Source organism: Salvia splendens, chromosome 9 (genome assembly GCF_004379255.2).
Source record: "Salvia splendens isolate huo1 chromosome 9, SspV2, whole genome shotgun sequence".
Lineage (NCBI taxonomy): Eukaryota > Viridiplantae > Streptophyta > Magnoliopsida > Lamiales > Lamiaceae > Salvia > Salvia splendens.
In genome coordinates this window covers 12,622,296-12,644,095 of record NC_056040.1, presented here as the reverse complement: position 1 = coordinate 12,644,095, position 21,800 = coordinate 12,622,296, and the positions used below count along the sequence as shown (strand labels likewise).

General features: G+C 39.4%; 1 protein-coding gene and 1 non-coding gene across 2 annotated transcripts; one reads left to right on the top strand and one right to left on the bottom strand.

Moving 5' to 3' along the window:
* The first annotated feature begins 8,442 nt into the window (after positions 1-8,442).
* LOC121749166 lies at positions 8,443-13,914 on the top strand. Its single transcript, XM_042143759.1, has 2 exons — positions 8,443-9,790; positions 9,980-13,914. The coding sequence occupies exons 1-2, from the start codon at positions 8,443-8,445 to the stop codon at positions 13,912-13,914; spliced, it is 5,283 nt and encodes a 1,760-aa protein (XP_041999693.1).
* On the bottom strand, positions 8,830-8,936 carry LOC121749928. The gene has a single exon (XR_006039732.1). It is a non-coding gene; the product is annotated as a small nucleolar RNA R71 (small nucleolar RNA).
* Positions 13,915-21,800: the final 7,886 nt, after the last annotated feature.

Here is a 21,800-nt window from a genome sequence, read left to right as displayed (position 1 = left end):
GATTAAGAAATAAGGAAGATGACACATCCTCTTATTTGCTTGAGTGCTCCGATTTATGGCATTGTAGATTAGGACAAGTAAATCTAAATGCTATAAAAAGATTAGTAAATCTTAATTTACTAAAAATAGATAAGTTTAACTCACAAGAAAAATGTGAAGTCTGTGTTGAAGCAAAAATGACCAAGCTACCGTTTCGCTCGATAGAGCGGAGCACAAAACCTCTAGAGTTAATCCATACAGACGTATGTGATTTAAAATTTGTGCAAACTAGAGGTGGTAAAAAGTACTTCATCACATTTATAGATGATTGCACAAGGTATTGTTACATTTACTTATTAAGAAGTAAAGATGAGGCAATTGAAGCGTGTAAAGACTTCAAAAATGAAGCCGAAAATCAACTTAATTGTCGAATTAAGTGTGTTCGAAGTGATAGAGGTGGTGAGTATATAGCCCCGTTTGCAGAATTATGTCATGCAAGTGGTATAATTCACCAAACAACGGCTCCATATTCTCCCCAGTCAAATGGAGTTGCTGAACGAAAAAATCGAACACTTAAAGAGATGATGAATGCTCTGCTGATTAATTCTGGTTTATCTCAGAACATGTGGGGGGAGGCTGTGTTAACAGCGAATCATATCATGAACAAAATTCCACTAAAAAATAGGGATGTGACTCCTTATGAGTTGTGGAAAGGGAAGAAACCTTCGTATTCATACCTCAAAGTGTGGGGGTGTTTAGCGAAGGTAGAAGTACCACCTCCGAAACAAGTTGCAATAGGCCCTAAAACAGTCGATTGCATCTTTATTGGCCATGCACTTAATAATAGTGCATATCGTTTCCTAGTCCATAGATCAGCTGTGCCTGGCGTGGCTGAAGGAACAACGATTGAGTCAAGGAATGCTATATTCTTTGAGAATGTTTACCCTTGCAAGAGGCAAGAGGATCGTTCTAGTGAAAGAATGATGGATGAATCCACTAGTTCTAATCCTCCAAAAAGGACGAGGTCAAGTCTTGAGGATGTTGAACCAAGACGTGGTAAAAGAGTTAAAGTTGCTAAAACATTTGGTCCCGACTTCATAACTTTTATGTTGGATGACGAACCAAAGTCATTGGCGGAAGCTCTGTCTGGCCCAGACGCAGCGTGGTGGCAAGAAGCTATCAATAGTGAAATTGAATCCATCATGAGAAATAACACTTGGGTGTTAGTAGACTTGCCTGAAGGCTGTAAGGCTTTAGGGTGCAAGTGGATTCTGAAAAGGAAATATAAGCCCGATGGTACTATAGATAAGTACAAAGCTCGTCTAGTTGTCCAAGGCTTTAAGCAGAAAGAAGGGCATGACTTATTTGATACCTATTCACCTGTTACGAGAATCACTTCCATTCGGGTGCTTCTTGCGATTGCTGCTTTGCACAATCTCGATATTCACCAAATGGATGTGAAAACTGCATTTCTGAATGGTGATCTGGAAGAAGAAATATATATGGAACAACCCGAAGGGTTTGTTGTGCCTGGGCAAGAGCGTAAAGTATGCAAACTGGTAAAGTCATTATATGGGTTGAAGCAAGCACCATTACAATGGCATTTAAAATTTGACAACGTGGTGTTGGCAAATGGATTCACTACCAATGAGTGCGATAAGTGTGTTTACATTAAGAACACAGATAACGGTTTTGTTATTGTGTGTCTTTATGTAGATGATATGTTGATTACGGGCAGCAATAGTGCCATTATCAACGAAACCAAAAATATGTTGAAGAGAAATTTCGACATGAAAGATATGGGTTTAGCTGATGTGATTCTCGGAATCAAAATTAAAAGGAATCATGAGGGAATTGCTCTGACACAATCTCATTATATTGAGAAAGTGCTAAAGAAATTTCACTCGTTCGATTGTGAGCCAGCTAAGACTCCATTGGAACCCAACGTGCATTTGAGTAAGCACACGGGTGAGCCTATAGCTCAAGAAGAATATGCAAAGATCATAGGGAGTTTGATGTTTATCACAAACTGCACCAGACCAGATCTTGCGTGTACGGTGAATAAGCTGAGCCGATTTACGAGCAACCCAAGCAAGGAACATTGGAAAGCTCTGCGTAGGGTTTTGAGATACTTGAAGTATACTCTTAACTTTGAGCTGTAGTACACAAGATATCCCCAAGTACTTGAAGGGTACTGTGATGCAAATTGGATCTCTGATTCAAAAGACTCGTTCTCGACGAGTGGTTATGTGTTCACTGTGGGGGGTGGTGCTGTTTCGTGGAAGTCGACGAAACAAACGTGTATAGCTCGATCCACCATGGAATCTGAGTTTATCGCATTGGATAAAGCAGGGGAAGAAGCCGAGTGGCTCAGAAATTTCCTAGAATGTATTCCATGTTGGAAGAAGCCAGTGCCGACAGTAGTGATATACTGTGATAGCCAAGCAGCTATAGGGAGAGCACATAGTGGCTTATACAACGGTAAGTCTCGACATATTCGTCGGCGACATAATACCGTCAGACAATTGATCACAAGTGGTGTTATCACAGTTGACTATGTAAGGTCAGTTGATAACTTAGCGGATCCGTTAACGAAAGGTTTAAACCGTGATCAATTGCATAAATTGCTAAAAGGAATGGGACTGAAAACCACATCTTAAAAGATGATTATAGTGGTAACCCAACCATACGATTGGAGATCCCATGGGCTTGGTTCAATGGGAAAACGAAGCTATATGAATCTAGTTGTAACACTCGGAAGATTTTTTATCTTCGTCCATTCTTTAGAAAGCATTGAGTGTTGTAACATGCTTGTGGTAAGAGGCTAAGTTTTGACTTTTAATGATTCTTAGAAACCTCGAGGAGGTGGGGTATTGCAGGATACCTAGAAAAGAATCACCTATGTAAGTGAAGAAGTGTGGGCCGCTTCAACATGTGAATCACTTATGAATCCAAAGTGGTGTTCCATGGCCAGTAAAGGACACAAACGTGAGAACTGATGGGTTTGTAAATAATATTGTGTCAATATTATTGTCTCGGTATACACCAAGGAGGAATGGTTCAAGGCATCACGTCCACCAGGCCGCCGGTATGCCTGATAGTGTTGACTATGGAAAGTTCAAAGCCTCAAGCTACTATTCCAAATGCAATATTGTTTCTCGAGAATTGAACAAAAGAGTCTGCATACATGCATACATGTTTGGTGTTGGTTTGAGCTTGCAGCGCTCTAACCAATGTGGGGGATTGTAGGAAAACGTGTAAAATATGGGGAACTTTTCCTTTTCCTAAGTCCTTTGGCCTTTCATCTTAAGGTAACCTCCAAATGCATTATGAGGTGCCTTAATGCCAAGACTCTTCATGTAGGCACTCCTATCCTATAAATAGGTGGAGTTTTGGAAGATGAGGACACACCAACATCACAACAAGCATTCTCTCTTCTCTAGCTCTCTACATCCTAGTTCACATATAGGAGTTCAATTTTAGGAATTCAATTTTTTATTCATTTGTAATGAAAATGTTTCGACATTTGTAATGAAAATGTTTCGACATTTTAGGAATTCAATTTTTTATTCATTTTTTGTTACAGTGTTTTAAAAATTTAGGATGCAACTTTTCGTTTCCTAGGGTGGAAAAATAGGTAGCGGGTAATGGGAAATTCTCATTTCGACCCGTTACCCACCGGGTATCGGGTACCCACTACCCGACGATAACGGGAAACGGGGCGGGATCGGGCAGTGTGTTTTAGAGTTTTGCGGGTATACCCGTTAATCCCGATAATACCCGTTATTATTAGTATTAGCCATATACCAACTTTTAATACTTCCTTCGTTCCATATTAATTGAGGCGTTTCAAATAGTTAAAGTGGAGAAAAAAAAGAAAGTAGTTAAATAATAATAGCAATATACACACTCATTTTGAAAAATTAAAAATAAATAGTTATAATGGAGAAAAGTAAAGTAAGAAAGATAATAATGTAGAGAATAATATTTATATTACTCCATCCATCTCAGTTTAGGAGTTAGATTTAGTTATGGCACGAGTTTTAAGAATTTGGTGGAGTGTGTAATAAATGGAGTTGGTGGAGTGTGTAATCAATGGAGTGTGTTGGTTGAAAGTGGTCCCTTTTGACTTTTTGGATTTAAAAAATGTTTCTTTTTTAACTGTAAGTCAAATTCATTAAATTATTTAAACTTATGGTTTTTAATATATTAATTTGATTAATCTTTCTTCCCTAAAATTATTAAACTTGCTGCCAACCTTAAAAATTGATTAACATATGTAAAGTGAGTATAACTGGCCATCACATCTCAAACAAATTTAAAGAGGAAAACCAACAACTTTTGCACTAACTCAAACTCCAAAATAAGGAGGGAAACATTACAATCCCATAGAGAGAAAAATCCAAAACCATTCAAAACCTAAACTACACCTATAAATACATTCACTCCACCATTACTATCAAACACTTCAATTCCACCTACCAAAAACAAAGCAAACATATTTATAGCTGGAAAACCCTCAGAAAATTCTCATCATAGGGCAATGGAGATGGAGCAAGAGATGGAGCATGAGCATAATCAAGAGCCAGAGCAAGAGCAAGGGCCGACCTCTCTGAGTTTGAGCAGCCAAGATAAGAACCTTATTGTGTAGTTCCTTCAACAGCAATGCCTTGCTGGAGCACTTCCACATGGTTCATTTGAAGAGGCATCCAAAAAATTCAAAGTGCATGCAAAGACAGCCAGCCGCTTATAGAGGATAGCCAAGCAGCAAATTGAAAATGGGGAACCTGTTGTCATGACAGGCAAAACATCAGGATATAGTAAGAAAAAAGTTAAATTAATTCTTGATGAAGATAAGTTTAGAAACTTGTATGTGCTTGAGAGATCATCAATAAGAAAACTTGTTATTAAGATGAAAGTCAGCAAGTCCAAAATTGGTAGATGGGTGAAGGATAACCAGATAAGACCACATACAAATGCCATAAATCCAGCACTCACTGAAGCAAATAAAATTGCTAGAATGAGATGGTGTCTTACTCATATTCAGCCAACTATAGCTGAAGGTAAGCTTCTTTATCATGCAATGCACAACACAATTCATATCGATGAGAAATGGTTCTACATGACAAAGGCTTCAGACAGATACTACTTGTTGTCTGATGAGGATGAGCCTCACAGGTCTTGTAAGTCAAAAAGATTCATCACTAAAGTGATGTTCATGTGTGTTGTAAGTAGGCCACAATTTGGCAGTGATGGGCAGACCATCTTTGATGGTAAAATAGACATATTTCCATTCATAGAACAAGTTCCAGCCAAAAGGAAGTCAAAGAATAGGCCAAGAGGGACACTTGAGACAAAGCCTATTCTAATAGTTAACAAGGAAGCCATGAGATAATGTCTCTTGAATCAGGTATGTACATTTTTTTTGTTTCACATTACTATCAAACATTGGTAATGTCAACACTTAGTCATTCATTCATTCATTCATACATCATGCACAGATTATTCCAACAATCAAGGCTAACTGGCCTGCCAATGCAAGCAATGAGATATATATCCAACAAGATAATGCCAAACCCCACATGAAATCCTCTGACTTACAATTTGAGGCACTTGCAAGTTCAGATGGTTTTCAATTCCATCTAATTAGCAAACCAGCCAACTCCTTAGACACCAATGTATAAGACCTTGGCTTTTTTAGGGCTATACAATCACTACAAGATGACAAACTAGCCACCAATATAGATAAACTGTTGGGTAATGTTTGGAGTTCTTTTGAGGAACTCACACTACAAACTCTGAACAATGTTTTTTTAACATTGCAAAGTTGTTTCAGCAAGATCCTAGAAGTCCATGGAGCAACAACTACAAAATCCCCCACTTGAACAAAGATAGGTTGAATAGGACAGTGGGGCTTCCTACCTCACTTGAAGTTGAAGAGAATCTGGTAAGGGAAAGCTTCGGGTATCTACTACTCCATGAGAATGATGTGGGTGCCTCATATGACATAGGGCATCTAAGCAATGTTTTAGGTTTCTAGATAGGCCACTTGGGTCGTGGGGTTTACAGTATAAGCATCAAACTAGGTTGGTGTTTAGGATGTAAACTTTTTTTGGGGTTATAGCCTACATTTTGGGTTAGGGTAACAAGGCTGCATTACAGCTCTATAAACTACATTTTGTATAAACACCTGATGTAAGTGATGTAGGTGTGTGTTTTTGTTTAAAAACCATCAGAAAAGCTTCATCATATGGCTTAAGCCTCCAAACCTATAACATGGGTGGCTTATCATCAGAAAAACTTCATCACATAGGAGTAATAACACAACATCAGAGCCAACAAACCATTCAACAGCCACAAAAATTGCAAATCAGAGCCTCCAAACCATCACATGGGTGGCTAAATTCACAATAATCCAACCAAGGCAGAGAATACATAGATTAACATGCTTTACTCTCAAAAAAACTTCGTCACAGAGGAGCAATAACACAAAATCAGAGCCAACAAATCATTCAAAGGCCACAAAAATTGCAAATCAGAGTCTCCAAACCATCACAGGGGTGGCTAAATTCACAATAATTCAACCAATGCAAAGAATACATAGATTAATGATGTGAATCAAATTTACATTTTTATTCCCATAACTTTACATGATTTTTATAGTTTGATGCTTGCAAAAGTGTGTTTTATGGTGTAGGAAGAGGAGTAAATGGTGAAACAAAGAAGGAAGCTCGGAGGGTGAAAAGCTGTGCAGAAAGCTCTCAAAAGTGGCCACCCGGCCGGGTTAATTTCATGCCCAAAAATACAACCCGGCCGGGTGATTTTCGCGAGGCATGGAAAGTCCAGGAGGGGTCGATTTTATGTCACCCGGCCGGGTTATTTTTCAGCCCAAAAATACAACCCGGCCGGGTAGTTTTTTTTTAACTGCAATATTGCAGTTTTGGGAATGGATGTGTGACGTGAGGGGTGCATTTATTGATTCACAAAAAGAAATTGAGGAAGGTGGTGGACGGCTGGGGAGTTTGGTAGAAAAAGAAAAAGAAGGAAAAGGGTGATGTGACGGGGAGTTGACGGCTTGGGAAAAGGAAAAGAAAAAGGTGTCAGGAGAGAGGGATTGATTATTCAACAAATATTGAAGAAAGGCCATCATTCCGCCGCTCCGTTTCAGAATCCCAATTCCACTCAACGAGAGCAAGCTTCCTACGGTTTTTATTGCATATTTCACCATGTTTTTAGGCTAAGCTCTCTATGTTGCTCCAAGTTGTAATCTAGGCTTGTATGGATGTTTTCACACCATCGAATCATGTGTTTTGATACCAACAATAATTGCTATGATTAAACTCTACGTTTTCTTGCTAAAGATGTAGTGTTGTTAATTCCTTAACTATTGTCTCTTTAACATAGTTTAGGATTGATTGATTGTTGGTGTGCTATCGAGTTAGAACTGTTCAGGGGATAAATTGATAGTGGATTAGGTAAGTAATTATAGTAGACGACGTTTGTTCCCGCGCATCCGCAGGAATTAAATGTCGTTGAAAGTTGGTTCATGGAACAAGTGTTCAGCTGACTGTGAACTATACGTCGTAGACATGTTCAGTGCACGCGATTAGGTTGATAATTTTAATCCCGTCGTATGTTTCGTTGTAAATGGTGTAAAATAACGCAAGCCTAGTGAGCAACTTGAAGTGACTTGTCTTTCTTGTTAAAAATCTCATTTCAGTAGTTTAAGTTAGTTAACCATTCAAAAATCAAAACAATATCTTTATATGCTTTGTGTAGTCTTTTTAAGCGTAAGCAATCTCGCCTCCCTGTGGATCGACACTTGAAATACTACTACGATACTGTATTCTTGCAGTAGTGTAGTATTATTAGAGTTAAAATAATTGAACTTGATAATCTTTATACATTGATTAAGAACTCTAAAATATCGCATCAAGTTTTGGCGCCGTTGCCGGGGAGGCAATAGCTTGTCTATGCTTAATTGTTTTAGTTTATATTTTATTTTGTTTGATTTTTCTTTTTGAGTTTTATAGGTACTTTGTTCGTGTTCTACGGTGTGATAGCCATCTACCACGTCCGGACTTGAAGACGAAGGAGTGTATTATTTTAGGTAATATTTAGCTAACTCTTAGTTTAGTTTTAGGTAGTTTTGTTTGCACTCTAGCACACACGATTTATAGGACTTACCCCGAAGTTGTCGAGAGGTCTCGCTTTTGGTTATAGGAATTATTTTGTGTTTGTGCTTGGTGTATTTTCTGTTGTGTAGGTAAAAATAAAAAAATAAAAATAAAAAAGTGAATGCACACGCGATCACAGGGTACACCACCGTTTGGGTTGCTCTGTTATCAAAGAAGAAGAGTTAGAGGATCGCCTACTGAAATCTTCCCGGACTATCCGAGTCTAATCAGAGGCAACTTGTTCAGCGAGCCGACTACGGAAAGAGATTCAGAATCAGAAAGTGAGATGACAGATAACAATGGGATACCACCACCTGTTGTGAGGTTTGGCGATACACTGAGATCGGGAATTGAGTACCCCGGAGAGTTTGCTTATGCGAACAACAACATCAACATTCCACCTCACTATATTAGTTTGGTGAATGGGGGGAATCTTTTCCATGGACGGGATGATGAGGACCCGGTGAGCCACCTCAATGCCTTCTACGAGTTGACGAACTCTCACAGACCCCCGAATGTGGAACACAATCTGATCAAGAGGGTCTTATTCCCATTCTCTCTGAGGGAGAAAGCAAGAGCTTGGTATGACTCTATCCCGGGCTACAACATAGCAACGTTCCAAGAGTTGAAGACGTTGTTCCTCTTGGAATACAATTCTCCTATGAAGATTGAGAAGTTGAGAGAGGAGATCACCTCTTTCCGACAAAAGTATGACGAGTCCTTCGCGGAAGCATGGAAGAGATTCACGGAATTGATAAGGAAATGCCCAAGTCACGGACTAGCTCCGGGGCATGACCTTTTGAAATTCTACAAGGGACTCAACAGTGAAGGCACGGGATTGGTGACTGCAGGTTCGAATGGGAACCTAGATGATCTAACTCACGATGAGGTGAGGGCTTTGTTTCAAAGGCTGGCCAACAATCAACGGAATTGGCACAATCCAAGGCGAGGGGCTGATAGAGCGGGAGATACATTTGGTGCTACCAAGGATGCGGAAAGAGTGACCGCAATTGAGGCTCAACTGGCGGACATTAGCACTCAAATGTCGTCGATGACAAAGGCAGTTAAATCTCTTCAACTGACTCCTCAACCCCAAGCTGTGACGGTGATGAGATGTGGGTTGTGCCAAGGCGGGCATCATACTGATCAGTGCCCAAGTCTTCAAGGACCACCTGTGGAAGATGTGAACTATATTGGCAACAATCGCCAAGGGTTCAATCAAGGCAACCAATACAACAATCAGCAAAATTGGAGGCCTCAACAAACGGGATGGAATCAGGCTGGTCCTAGCAACAACTCGGGAAATCAATGGAGGAACAACACTCAACCGCCGGGTTATGAGAAGAAGCCAACCGTCGAGGATCAGTTGGGGCAGATTCTCTCTTTCATGACTAAGAGTCAAAAGGAGAACGAAAATTTCAAGGAAAGGACGGTGGAAAAGTTTGGGCAGATGGATGCGACAATGAGGAATCTTGAGACGCAGATAGGGCAGCTTGCCACGGCATCACACACGAGGATTCCTAACACCATCCCGAGCAATACCGTACCTAATCCGAGAGGCAATGAACAGTGTAAGGCAGTGGTCTTGAGAAGTGGTCGTGAGTTGGATTTGACACCATCAATGGACGGCCAAGGTACTACCGGCATCTCACACGCAGGGGCGGATGAGATGTTAGGCTTGCATTCCTCGCACGCAGGGGCGGACGAGGCATGTAAGGGAAGTCCCGCGTTGGTGCAGGGTGCCCAACATGGTCAAGAACAGGCTGCATCCGGCAGCAAGGAAAATGGTGTAGAATCCGAGTTAAGCGAGAAGTTTTTGGCAGAAAAGAAGGGAAAGCAGAAAGTAGAGATGGGATCAAATGGACAGCTGATGACAAGTCCGGCATTAGACCCGAAAAGCAAGTTCAACTTCCCTGATCACATTCCTCCTCCACCATATCCACCGAAGAGGAAGAAGAGAGCTCCAAAGGATAAAAGCTTCGAGTGGATGATGAACGTGATTCGAAAAGTGAATGTGGATGTATCGTTGGTGGACCTCTTCACTAATTTCCCCAAGTTCTCCAAGTTCTTTAAGGACATGATGGCAAACAAGGAGAAACTTCAAGACGAGGGAATAGTGGCATTGAGCATGAATTGCTCACAATTGATTTCGGGAATGATGCCCATGAAGAAGAGGGATCCGGGAAGTTGTGTGATTCCTTGTGAGATAGGCAACACAATTTTCACCAAATGTCTATTGGATCAAGGATCGGGGATCTCACTGATGGCATTGAAAACAGCACGTGCCATTGGACTGGAGAACAGAATGGAGCCCATCGACATTGCTCTACAACTGGCTGATCATTCCATTGTGAAGCCCACTGGAATAGTAGAGGATGTCTTGGTCAAGGTAGACAAGTTCGTCATCCCCGTTGATTTCATAGTATTGGATATGCCCGAGGACAAAGAGGTGTCAATTCTGTTTGGCAGACCGTTTCTTGCCACAGGGGACGTGTTGCTAGGAGCAAAGGACAACTCGGTCACGTTTAGAATTAATGGTGAGCAAGTGACCATTAATGTGGAGAAAGCGATGAAGCATCCTAGTGATGCAAAAGCGTGCTTTAGAGTTGATGTCCTCGACAAGTGTATCTTTGACAAGATGCGTTGCTCGGCAAGTATAGAAGGAAGCGTTTATGATAAGGGGAGCTTGGAAAGAGACTTTGGTTCGACAATTAAAGTTGATTTTGATTTTGATGAAAGTGAGGATGCTCAAATTGATCAACCAAGTCTAGAGAATGAATGTGTGGTGGATACTTTCGTGGCGGATGTGCAGCCCTCAATTGAAGTACCACCAAAGCTAGAATTGAAGCCACTCCCGACAAATCTGAAATACGCATTCCTTGGTGAGGATGAATCTTTACCGGTTGTGATATCGGCGATGTTGAATGATGAAGAGGAATTGAAGTTGATAGAGCTACTGAAGTCACACAAGAAAGCTCTAGGTTGGTCCATTGCCGACATCAAAGGAATTAGCCCCGCAATATGCATGCATAAAATCTTGATGGAAGATGGAGCTAAGCCGGTAAGAGAGAGACAAAGGAGGTTGAACCCACTTATGCAGGAAGTGGTTGAAAAAGAAGTGAAGAAATTGCTGAAATATGGGATGATCTATCCCATTTCCGATAGTGAGTGGGTTACCCCAGTACAATGTGTACCAAAGAAAGGGGGAATAACCGTGACCGTCAATGAGAAGAATGAGGTTTTGGCAACTCGATTGGTGAACTCATGGAGAGTTTGCATGGATTATAGAAAGTTGAATACGGCGACGAGAAAAGATCACTTCCCGTTGCCATTTCTGGATCAGTTGCTCGATAGGATTGCGGGTTATTCCCATTATTGCTTTCTAGATGGATATTCGGGGTACAATCAGATTGCAATTGCCCCGGAAGATCAAGAAAAGACGACATTCACATGTCCTATTGGAACTTATGCCTTCCGCCGGATGCCTTTTGGTTTGTGTAATGCACCGGCTACATTCCAACGTTGCATGATGGCAATTTTTTCCGATATGAATGAAGACATCATGGAGATCTTCATGGATGATTTCTCCGTCTTTGGATCCTCATTTGACTTTTGCTTAGAAAACTTGAGACGGGTCCTACAAAGATGTGAAGAATCAAATCTCGTGCTCAATTGGGAAAAGTGTCAGTTCATGGTCAAGGAAGGCATAGTGTTGGGACACAAGGTGTCAGAGTTGGGGTTGGAGATGGATAAGGCGAAGATTGATGTGATCTCAAAGTTACCTCCCCCAACGAATGTGAAGGGCATCCGTAGTTTCCTTGGACATGCGGGATTCTACCGACGTTTTATAAAGGATTTTTCAAAGATTGCAAAGCCACTTTGCAACTTGCTTGAAAAGGATGCCAAGTTCGTCTTTGATGGGAAATGTCTTGAGGCATTTGAATTGCTGAAGAAAAAGCTAGTCGAAGCTCCTATTATTATCACACCCGACTGGTCAAAGCCGTTTGAGCTGATGTGTGATGCTTCGGACTATGCTGTGGGGGCCGTTCTAGGCCAAAGGAGAGACAAGGTTCTACACGTTGTCTACTATGCTAGCAAAGTACTCAACGAAGCTCAACTGAATTACACCACGACAGAGAAGGAAATGCTAGCAGTAGTGTATGCTTTTGAGAAGTTTCGTGCTTACTTACTTGGCACGAAGGTGGTAGTGTTTACGGATCATTCGGCTATCAAGTACTTGATGAACAAGAAAGATGCAAAGCCTCGGTTGGTGAGGTGGATCCTTTTACTACAAGAGTTTGATGTGGAAATCAAAGACAAAAAGGGGACCGAGAATTTGGTAGCCGATCATCTGTCTAGATTAGAGGGATTGGAAGAGACGGAAGATGAAAGAAAGAAAAGGATAAATGAGAAATTTCCCGACGAGCAAGTGTTGCAAGTGGAGGCTCGGGAAACATATGTGCCGTGGTTTGCCAATTTGGCAAACTACCTTGTCACGGGCATTATACCAGAAGGGTTGTCATCTAACCAAAAGAAGAAGTTTTTGAGTGACACCCGCACATATGTTTGGGAAGATCCGTTTCTCTTCCGGATTTGTAGTGATGGAGTGATTCGAAGGTGCGTTGGAGAGCATGAGCACCTTCAGATTTTGTCTGCATGCCATGATTCGTTGTATGGCGGCCACTTTGGAGCACGACGAACTGCTTTTAAAGTGCTTCAGTCCGGATTCTTTTGGCCATCGATCTTCAAGGATGCAAAAGCCTATGTAGAACGATGTGACAGTTGCCAAAGAGCCGGCAATATCTCGTGGAGGAATGAAATGCCGATGAATAATATTCACGAGGTAGAACTTTTCGATGTTTGGGGAATAGACTTCATGGGACCGTTTCCCAAGTCTAATGGGCAGCAATACATTCTCGTTGCTGTCGACTACGTATCTAAGTGGGTAGAGGCAGTGGCCTCGGCAACCAATGATGCCAAAGTGGTGTTGAAATTTATCAAGAATCACATCTTTAACCGCTTTGGGACACCACGAGCCATTATCAGTGATGGAGGAACTCATTTTTGCAACAAATTGTTTGAAAACCTCCTAGGAAAGTATGGTGTCCAACACAAGGTTGCTACCCCTTATCATCCCCAAACAAGTGGTCAAGTTGAAGTCTCCAATCGTGAGATAAAGCGGGTGCTTGAGAAAGTTGTAAGGCCGTCTCGGAAGGATTGGGCTCAAAAGCTAGATGATGCTTTGTGGGCCTATCGAACGGCGTATAAGACCCCGATTGGAACTTCACCATACAAATTGGTATTTGGGAAGGCTTGCCATTTTCCGGTAGAGCTTGAGCATAAAGCTTTTTGGGCTTTGCAAAAGCTTAATTTGGATTATGATGCTGCAGCCGAGAAGAGGATGTGCGATATGAATGAGATGGATGAGTTTAGGCTTCATGCATATGAGAGCGTTGATCTCTACAAAGAGCGTGCTAAGAGGGTACATGATGCAGCCATTAAGCCTCGTCAATTCCATGAGGGACAACTGGTCCTTTTGTACAACTCTCGGCTTAGACTGTTTCCGGGCAAGCTCAAGTCAAGATGGTGGGGTCCCTATGTGGTGCACAAGGTATACCCCTATGGTGCTGTGGATGTTCGGGATCAGAAGAATGGTAGCATTTGGAAGGTGAATGGCCAATGCTTGAAGGTCTATGTTGGAGTTGAAAGTGGCACGGAGACAGAAGAGGTGGTCACACTAGAGAATCCGAAAGTGTAGACCAAGGATGAAGAAGGTCGAGCCAACGACTATAAACAAAGGCGCTGATTGGGAGGCAACCCAAGTTTTTATCTTTCTTTTATCTTTTGGTTTCATATGTTGGAGGTTTTGTTTGCTCAATTCTTTCCTCCAACATTTATTTTGAATTGAGTGTTCTTTTTGTGTGTTTTGTTTTGGTTTGTTGTTTGTGTAGGAGCAACATGGAGAAAGGGCTTGCATTGGAGCTTAGGAGGAACCACACCCACAAAGGATCTTACACCCACCCACCCACCCGAATGCACTATAGATATCACGCCAAGTTTGGGGGAGTGTTCTTTCCCTTTACTTTATATGTTCTTCTTTGCTTACATTGAGGAGAATGTAGCATTCAAGTGTGGGGGGATTGTGAATGATTTTTATGCATTAGGCATGTTTTTTGGGTGTATTGCATGCTAAAGTGTTGTGAATCATGTAATTGACGGGTGCATGCTAGATCTTCGGCTTTCTGGTTGGGAAATCTTGTTTGATCTTACTTGATCTTTGAAGCCTAGGATGAATGGAATTTGTGCATGATTTATTTGAAAGAGCATGTTGTGATTACATCCGATTTCTTGAGTTGAGGTGAGTATGAAAATCGCTTGTCTTGTGGAAATTATTTTGGATTGATTTGTTTTATCGAGTTGCGTGCTTGTATTCATTTGTGTCAACGATTTGGGAGGATAAGGCACTAGGATGAACTCCATGGCCAAATGATCACATGTCTAGTCCTACACATGATCCCCTAGAAGCCACTTTGAGCTTAATTTCCTATTTATTGTGTAAACACTTAGCCTATCACTTAGCCAATTAAATAAGCCTCATTTTAGTCTCATCGAAAGACCTTGCTACTATTTGGGTGCTAAATACTAGTTTGAGCTTGGTGGTTGAATGTTGAGTGTAGGGTGGTGTATTGGAAAAGTGTAGACATTTTTAGACTTGATGTAATGTATAAGTGAAAAGAATGAAGTTCTTAGAGAAGAGAAAAAAAAAGAAGAAGAAAAAGACGACCTCCAAATTTGCAAAAGTCGAGGTCTTTATCAAAAAAAATGAAAAAAAGAAGAAAAAAAGTTGTGAAATAAAGTAAGAGCTTCTATTTGTGTAATATGTAATCTTGTCTAGATTTGATCTCAAGTTTGGGGGAGTGAGAATATGGTTGTAATATTTTGTTGTTTGATATTTGGAAGGAAGTTGTAGGAGGGAAGAATTTGGCACTCAAATGTGTAGCCTTTGAGCTCACTATCCATATTTATCCTACCTCATCCCTAGCCCCATTACAACCTTGAATTAAGACCTTGGACCTTATTGTTGATGCTTGTGGATGCTTTGTAAATAACTTGGTAGAGTTAATGAAGTTTGATTTGAAATCCGCGAGTCTATGTGGTAAGTAATGCTTGACGAGTCAATGATGACGGTTTGAGTTGTATGATCACATGCTTGGACTTATTTTGAAAAGCACCTTGACTTGAAGTTCTAAGTTGATAAGTGATGGTTCATGAGAGTGGGAGATCTTGATTGAAATTGTTGGGGGTTTAGACTTTGTCATTCATGTCTCTACGTGATTCATTCTTTTGAAAACTCTTGGAAAAAACTTTTGTGAGTTGAGCTTCAAAGTGTTGTGTTTTATATGATCTTGCCCGAGGACGAGCAAGTAAATAAGTTTGGGGGTATTTGATGTGAATCAAATTTACATTTTTATTCCCATAACTTTACATGATTTTTATAGTTTGATGCTTGCAAAAGTGTGTTTTATGGTGTAGGAAGAGGAGTAAATGGTGAAACAAAGAAGGAAGCTCGGAGGGTGAAAAGCTGTGCAGAAAGCTCTCAAAAGTGGCCACCCGGCCGGGTTAATTTCATGCCCAAAAATACAACCCGGCCGGGTGATTTTCGCGAGGCATGGAAAGTCCAGGAGGGGTCGATTTTATGTCACCCGGCCGGGTTATTTTTCAGCCCAAAAATACAACCCGGCCGGGTAGTTTTTTTTTAACTGCAATATTGCAGTTTTGGGAATGGATGTGTGACGTGAGGGGTGCATTTATTGATTCATAAAAAGAAATTGAGGAAGGTGGTGGACGGCTGGGGAGTTTGGTAGAAAAAGAAAAAGAAGGAAAAGGGTGATGTGACGGGGAGTTGACGGCTTGGGAAAAGGAAAAGAAAAAGGTGTCAGGAGAGAGGGATTGATTATTCAACAAATATTGAAGAAAGGCCATCATTCCGCCGCTCCGTTTCAGAATCCCAATTCCACTCAACGAGAGCAAGCTTCCTACGGTTTTTATTGCATATTTCACCATGTTTTTAGGCTAAGCTCTCTATGTTGCTCCAAGTTGTAATCTAGGCTTGTATGGATGTTTTCACACCATCGAATCATGTGTTTTGATACCAACAATAATTGCTATGATTAAACTCTACGTTTTCTTGCTAAAGATGTAGTGTTGTTAATTCCTTAACTATTGTCTCTTTAACATAGTTTAGGATTGATTGATTGTTGGTGTGCTATCGAATTAGAACTGTTCAGGGGATAAATTGATAGTGGATTAGGTAAGTAATTATAGTAGACAACGTTCGTTCCCGCGCATCCGCAGGAATTAAATGTCGTTGAAAGTTGGTTCATGGAACAAGTGTTCAGCTGACTGTGAACTATACGTCGTAGACATGTTCAGTGCACGCGATTAGGTTGATAATTTTAATCCCGTCGTATGTTTCGTTGTAAATGGTGTAAAATAACGCAAGCCTAGTGAGCAACTTGAAGTGACTTGTCTTTCTTGTTAAAAATCTCATTTCAGTAGTTTAAGTTAGTTAACCATTCAAAAATCAAAACAATATCTTTATATGCTTTGTGTAGTCTTTTTAAGCGTAAGCAATCTCGCCTCCCTGTGGATCGACACTTGAAATACTACTACGATACTGTATTCTTGCAGTAGTGTAGTATTATTAGAGTTAAAATAATTGAACTTGATAATCTTTATACATTGATTAAGAACTCTAAAATATCGCATCAATTAACATGTTTTACTCTCAGAAAAACTTCATCATAGAGGAGCAATAACACAAAATCGGAGCCAATAAATCATTCAAAGGCCACAAAAATTGCAAATCAGAGCCTCCAAACCACCACCTGGGTGGCTAAATTCACAATAATCCAACCAATGTAGAGAATATATAGATTAGCATGCTTTACTCTTAGAAAAACTTTATCATAAAGGAGAATACAAGCCAACATAGCCAAGGCAGCAATCATACTCAATCAATTCACTAAAAACAGCCTCCAAACCCTACACAGGGGTGGCTTAGAATTGAAAAAATACTCACAGATTAGATGAGATCCTTGAGACTAGGCAACAAGATCAACAACATTTTTTTTCATTCTCGGTGTACTCCACCTTTGATGAAGACGGTGGTTGAGTTTCAGAGTCATCAAAGGGGTGGGACGGTGGCTAAGTTTCAGAGTCGGGAAAGGGCAAGGACGGTGCATGCGTTTCAGAGTCGTCATAGGGCTGGGACGGTGCCTGCGTTTCAGAGTCGTCATAGGGCCGGAACGGTGGCTGACTTTCAGATCCGTCAAAGCCCTCACATGGTGGAACACATTCAGATCCGTCAAAGCCCTCAGACGGTGGTTGAGTTTCAGATCCGTCAAAGACCTCAGACGGTGGAAGAGTTTCAGATCCGTCGAAGACCTCAGACGGTGGAAGAGTTTCAGACCCGTCATCGCCCCCAAACGTTCGTGGATTTTCCGATCGGTGGTACCAATCGACCGCTCGTTCGATTTCCCAACTGTCAATGACCTCCGGTGGTGTATCAGGGACGACGATATCCAAAGATGGCAATGATTCAAAATCCGGCTTTGCATCCCATTTGTTGTTCATGAGAATCGAACAGTGATGGATGTAGGCGGAGATAGAGACGAGATAATAGGCGGCGCAGATTAGGGTTTCGATCGGAAGGGATGAGACCAGAGTGAGGAGAGACAGGAGTGAAGAGGGAGTGAGAAAGTCAAATGAGGGGTCGGCGTATGGGGGGTGGTTAAGTTTTTTTTTGGTTTATTTTTATTGATTTAATGGCATTTGAGTGTAAATAGAAGAAAATAATGAGGTTAAATTTTATGTCTAAATATGGTAAATTCTAAATGTGACTCTTAAACTGAGATGAATTTAAATGGCAAAATGTGACTCTTAAACTGGGACGGAGGGAGTATTATTTTTTCAAAATGAGTGTAGAAAATGAAATACCTCTATTAAGGCAGAATAGTGGGAGTAGTACTTTATATAATCTAAGAGTTCTTTTGAAATATTTTTATATTCCAACGAACATACAATTGAAAACTCACTGGAACTAGCTATAGAGTGTCCCCTTACTTTTATCCTAAATATATTCAAAGCTTACCATCGATATTAATAAAGTAAATTAGGAAATATTACGGCTATTATGGGTTTCAAAAATTTTATTAGGATTTCGAGTCGGGTACGGGTATCCGCAATATCGGGTACGGGATACCCGATACGGATATCGGGTAATCCCGGTATGTCGTGGGGCGGGTATTGGGACAACAAATTTGGCTAAAATCGGGTACGAGTACCCGACTTGTAGGGTGCAGGTACCCACGGGTAACCCGTTTCGCCACCCCTACAGGCTTCCATTGTGTGACCAAATGAGATCCATTAGATGAATAAATCACATTCAAGATTATAGAAACTTCTTTGAGACATTTTATTTCGTTTTCAGGTATGAAAAATTTGATAAGAGAATCCGTTTAGAAATTGCCGGATAATAAGCCTCAAAATAAGGAATAAAAAAGTTATTCGTTTTCCCACCCAAACGAAACGTGTATTTCTTTTTGACGTGAGTAAATACAGTTTTCAAATTTTAATCTAACAAATGATGATAGGAAAAACAGCTGGACTTTGTACTTTCTTCTATAAATTTTTTATTTATAATGCATTTTATTTTATCAAATCTTTTTTTAAAAAAATTATTAGATTCTTATACTATAACATTTTGATTTTAGAAGTTTTTTAGTTGTTATTTAACAAATTTTATAATTTAATTAAATTTTATTTTGTTAATTAAAAATTTTTCTCTTAAATATTTTAAAATTAATTTCAGTTACAAATATGGTAAATTTATAAGTTGATAACGAGCAATATCAATAATTTTTCATTTTCCCGATGATTCATGAGTCGATATTGCAACTGAACAAATGTACAATAAAATAAGAAAAATAAATTAATTTAATTAACAAAAAAAGTTAACTAAATTATGAAGTCCAATAAATAAAGATCCAACTTAATTAAAAATAAAAGTATAAGAACCTTTTAAATCAAAATGCATTTGTATAAGGACTTAATGAACTAAATCACCTAATAAAATATAAGGACTTAAGTAAAATAAAATTGTAAAAGGACCTAATGAAACAGAATGCATTGGTATAAGGACCTAATAAACTAAAAATCGAGCTTTGATTTTAATGAATTTTATAAAATTTAAAATTTTAATAACATTTTTTATTATATTATAATCAAACTAAATATTCAAAATAAAACAAACGCTAAAAGTGCATCGAACGGGGATGGTGCTCAGATAAAGTATGCAACATATCATCTTCCAATACTGCAATTGTAGTACTTCATTCTGTCTCTGAAAAATATAAACTTTTGCAAGATATGGGTTTAAATATACTATTGACAAAATGAAAGATTATCTAACAAATATAATTTCATTCTCGTTCAACAAAAAATAAAGTTTTTTATAATATAATATACTTTCAATAAACAAACCTAGCAAACGGTACTTGAATCAATATGATGAAAAAGTTAAGAGGTGTATGAATTGAGGCTAGCAAACTAATAAAGTAGTGCCAAACTTATATCAAGTTTATGTCGGTGGTATGACAAAAAAATGCATTGCACTTTGAACATTGTTTTGGGCTTGTCTCCAAATTGAGGCCCACCCAAAAAAGAAACTTAATACTGTAAAAAATAGGTCCTACAGGGAGTCGAACCCAGGTCGCTGTATTCAAAGCTCAGATTGCTAACCACTATACCATAGAACCTCTTGCTTTGCCATAACATAAAAATTAATAATAACTCTATGAATCACTCAAAATATCATTTGTTGTCCTCAGATTAAACCAATTGCTCGTCTCTGGTGCTTTTTCACTTTTTGACCAAATTTTCAGACAAAAACACTCCCAAAAGCCTAAATGGAATTTTTATACACTCACTCTCCAAAAGTGGGCGCCTTTTCCGACTCTTGATTTCCTAAGATATTGCATTATGTTTTCGTCACGTGTATATTGTGTATGTTATTTGACGTGAAAGAGTGGAGAAGTATTAAATTATGTTTTCGTCAGGTTTATTCTTCTTCTAACATAGAGATAATCACAATAATTCTCATTTGTGCAAACCCTAGTTTCAGTTTCCACCACCACATCCATTGCCTTCCACACCAAATTTTACCTTTGTTTCACAAATCAAGTTGAAGCAATGTAAATGACACACACATAATTTAATTCTGAAAATGGGTGCCTACTTTTGAAGAGGAGTTAGTGTACAAGAATGCCCATTAGGCTTTTGGGGGAGTTTTTGTTTGAAAATTTAGTCAAAAAGTGAAAAAAAACACCTGAAACGAGCAAGTGGAATAATCTGGAGACCGCAAATGATACTTTACAATTATAGGGACCACAAATGTTCGTCGTTGAAAGTATAGAGCCTAACAATGTAGCTCACTCAACTTCATTTATCGTTTTCATATTTAACTTCAAATCAAGGGGCAGAATAAAAATGAAATCTTCTTCAATTAATTTCACATCCAAACAGTCACTGGCTCACTGCATAACCTAGTTGTGTGTTTATTGTCATAAGTTATAGTACTAAGAAAAAATATTAGTGTCGGAAGTAATAAAGCACCAAATGAGAGTATAATTTTTAATACTTCAGGAAACACCCTAAAATCATGGGGTAAGAATAATACAGACATTATTTGAAAAACCGTTGTCAAGAAGGAAGCTGCATATGACAGCTAAACAAATCTAAAACAATGCCCATAATCTCAATGCACAAAAGCAGGGTAAATATGAATTTCATCAAAAAAAAGTCATGAAACTGCCCAAGCTCGAAACTCACGGCAGAAGAAAATTAATTCTTCAAATCAATTCCTTAAAAAGGAAATTAATATCTCCAGTACAAACTAAGAAAACAGAATGCATCAAATAACTAAATAGTCCTCTTTCTTATCAATGACTAAAAGAGCAGACATTTTTCAGCAAGAACTCCAAAAAATCAGCAAACAACTCTCATCTATAAACAATAAAATTGCACCTACTTACTCCTAGATAAAAATCATTGATAATGTACATGAATAACGATAAAGCATATAATCAAATAGTACTAGTTAACTATCATCCGCTCACAGCAGTAAATAAATATAAACTGGTTCGATTATACTCAAATCAATATACCTAGGTACACCTTGAGAGAAACACATAATAGCTACGCCACAGGTTTGTTCAAATTAACCACCTGTGTCATAATTTCTCTGAAAGTAAGCTAAAGAAAGAGCTACACATCTCACATGTCTTCCAGATAACCAAATTAACACGGATGCGTACAGCGATAAGAGAGCATACGACTATTATCTTCAACATTCAGTTTCCACAAAATCTATCTTAATTAGCAAACTAAAGAGTAGTAGCATCTTGCAACTTCACCTGATGATTACCGTTTTAGTGTTTTACGCAAATGGTAATAGTAAGATCTAGAGGCCAAGCTTCACCAGACAGAACAACAGAATTGCAAAGAGAATTGTGCAGTTTAACGCCTAAGCAGTGACTACGAGTTAGCATTTCCACACGAACGTAAATAGATCAAGCACCAAAC

Bases quoted from the DNA above. Each gene is read 5' to 3' on its own strand.
- LOC121749166 (XM_042143759.1), top strand. From the start codon at position 8,443: ATGACAGATAACAATGGGATACCACCACCTGTTGTGAGGTTTGGCGAT. The intron at 9,791-9,979 runs GTACTACCGGCA...AGTTTTTGGCAG, and splicing joins ACCATCAATGGACGGCCAAG to AAAAGAAGGGAAAGCAGAAA.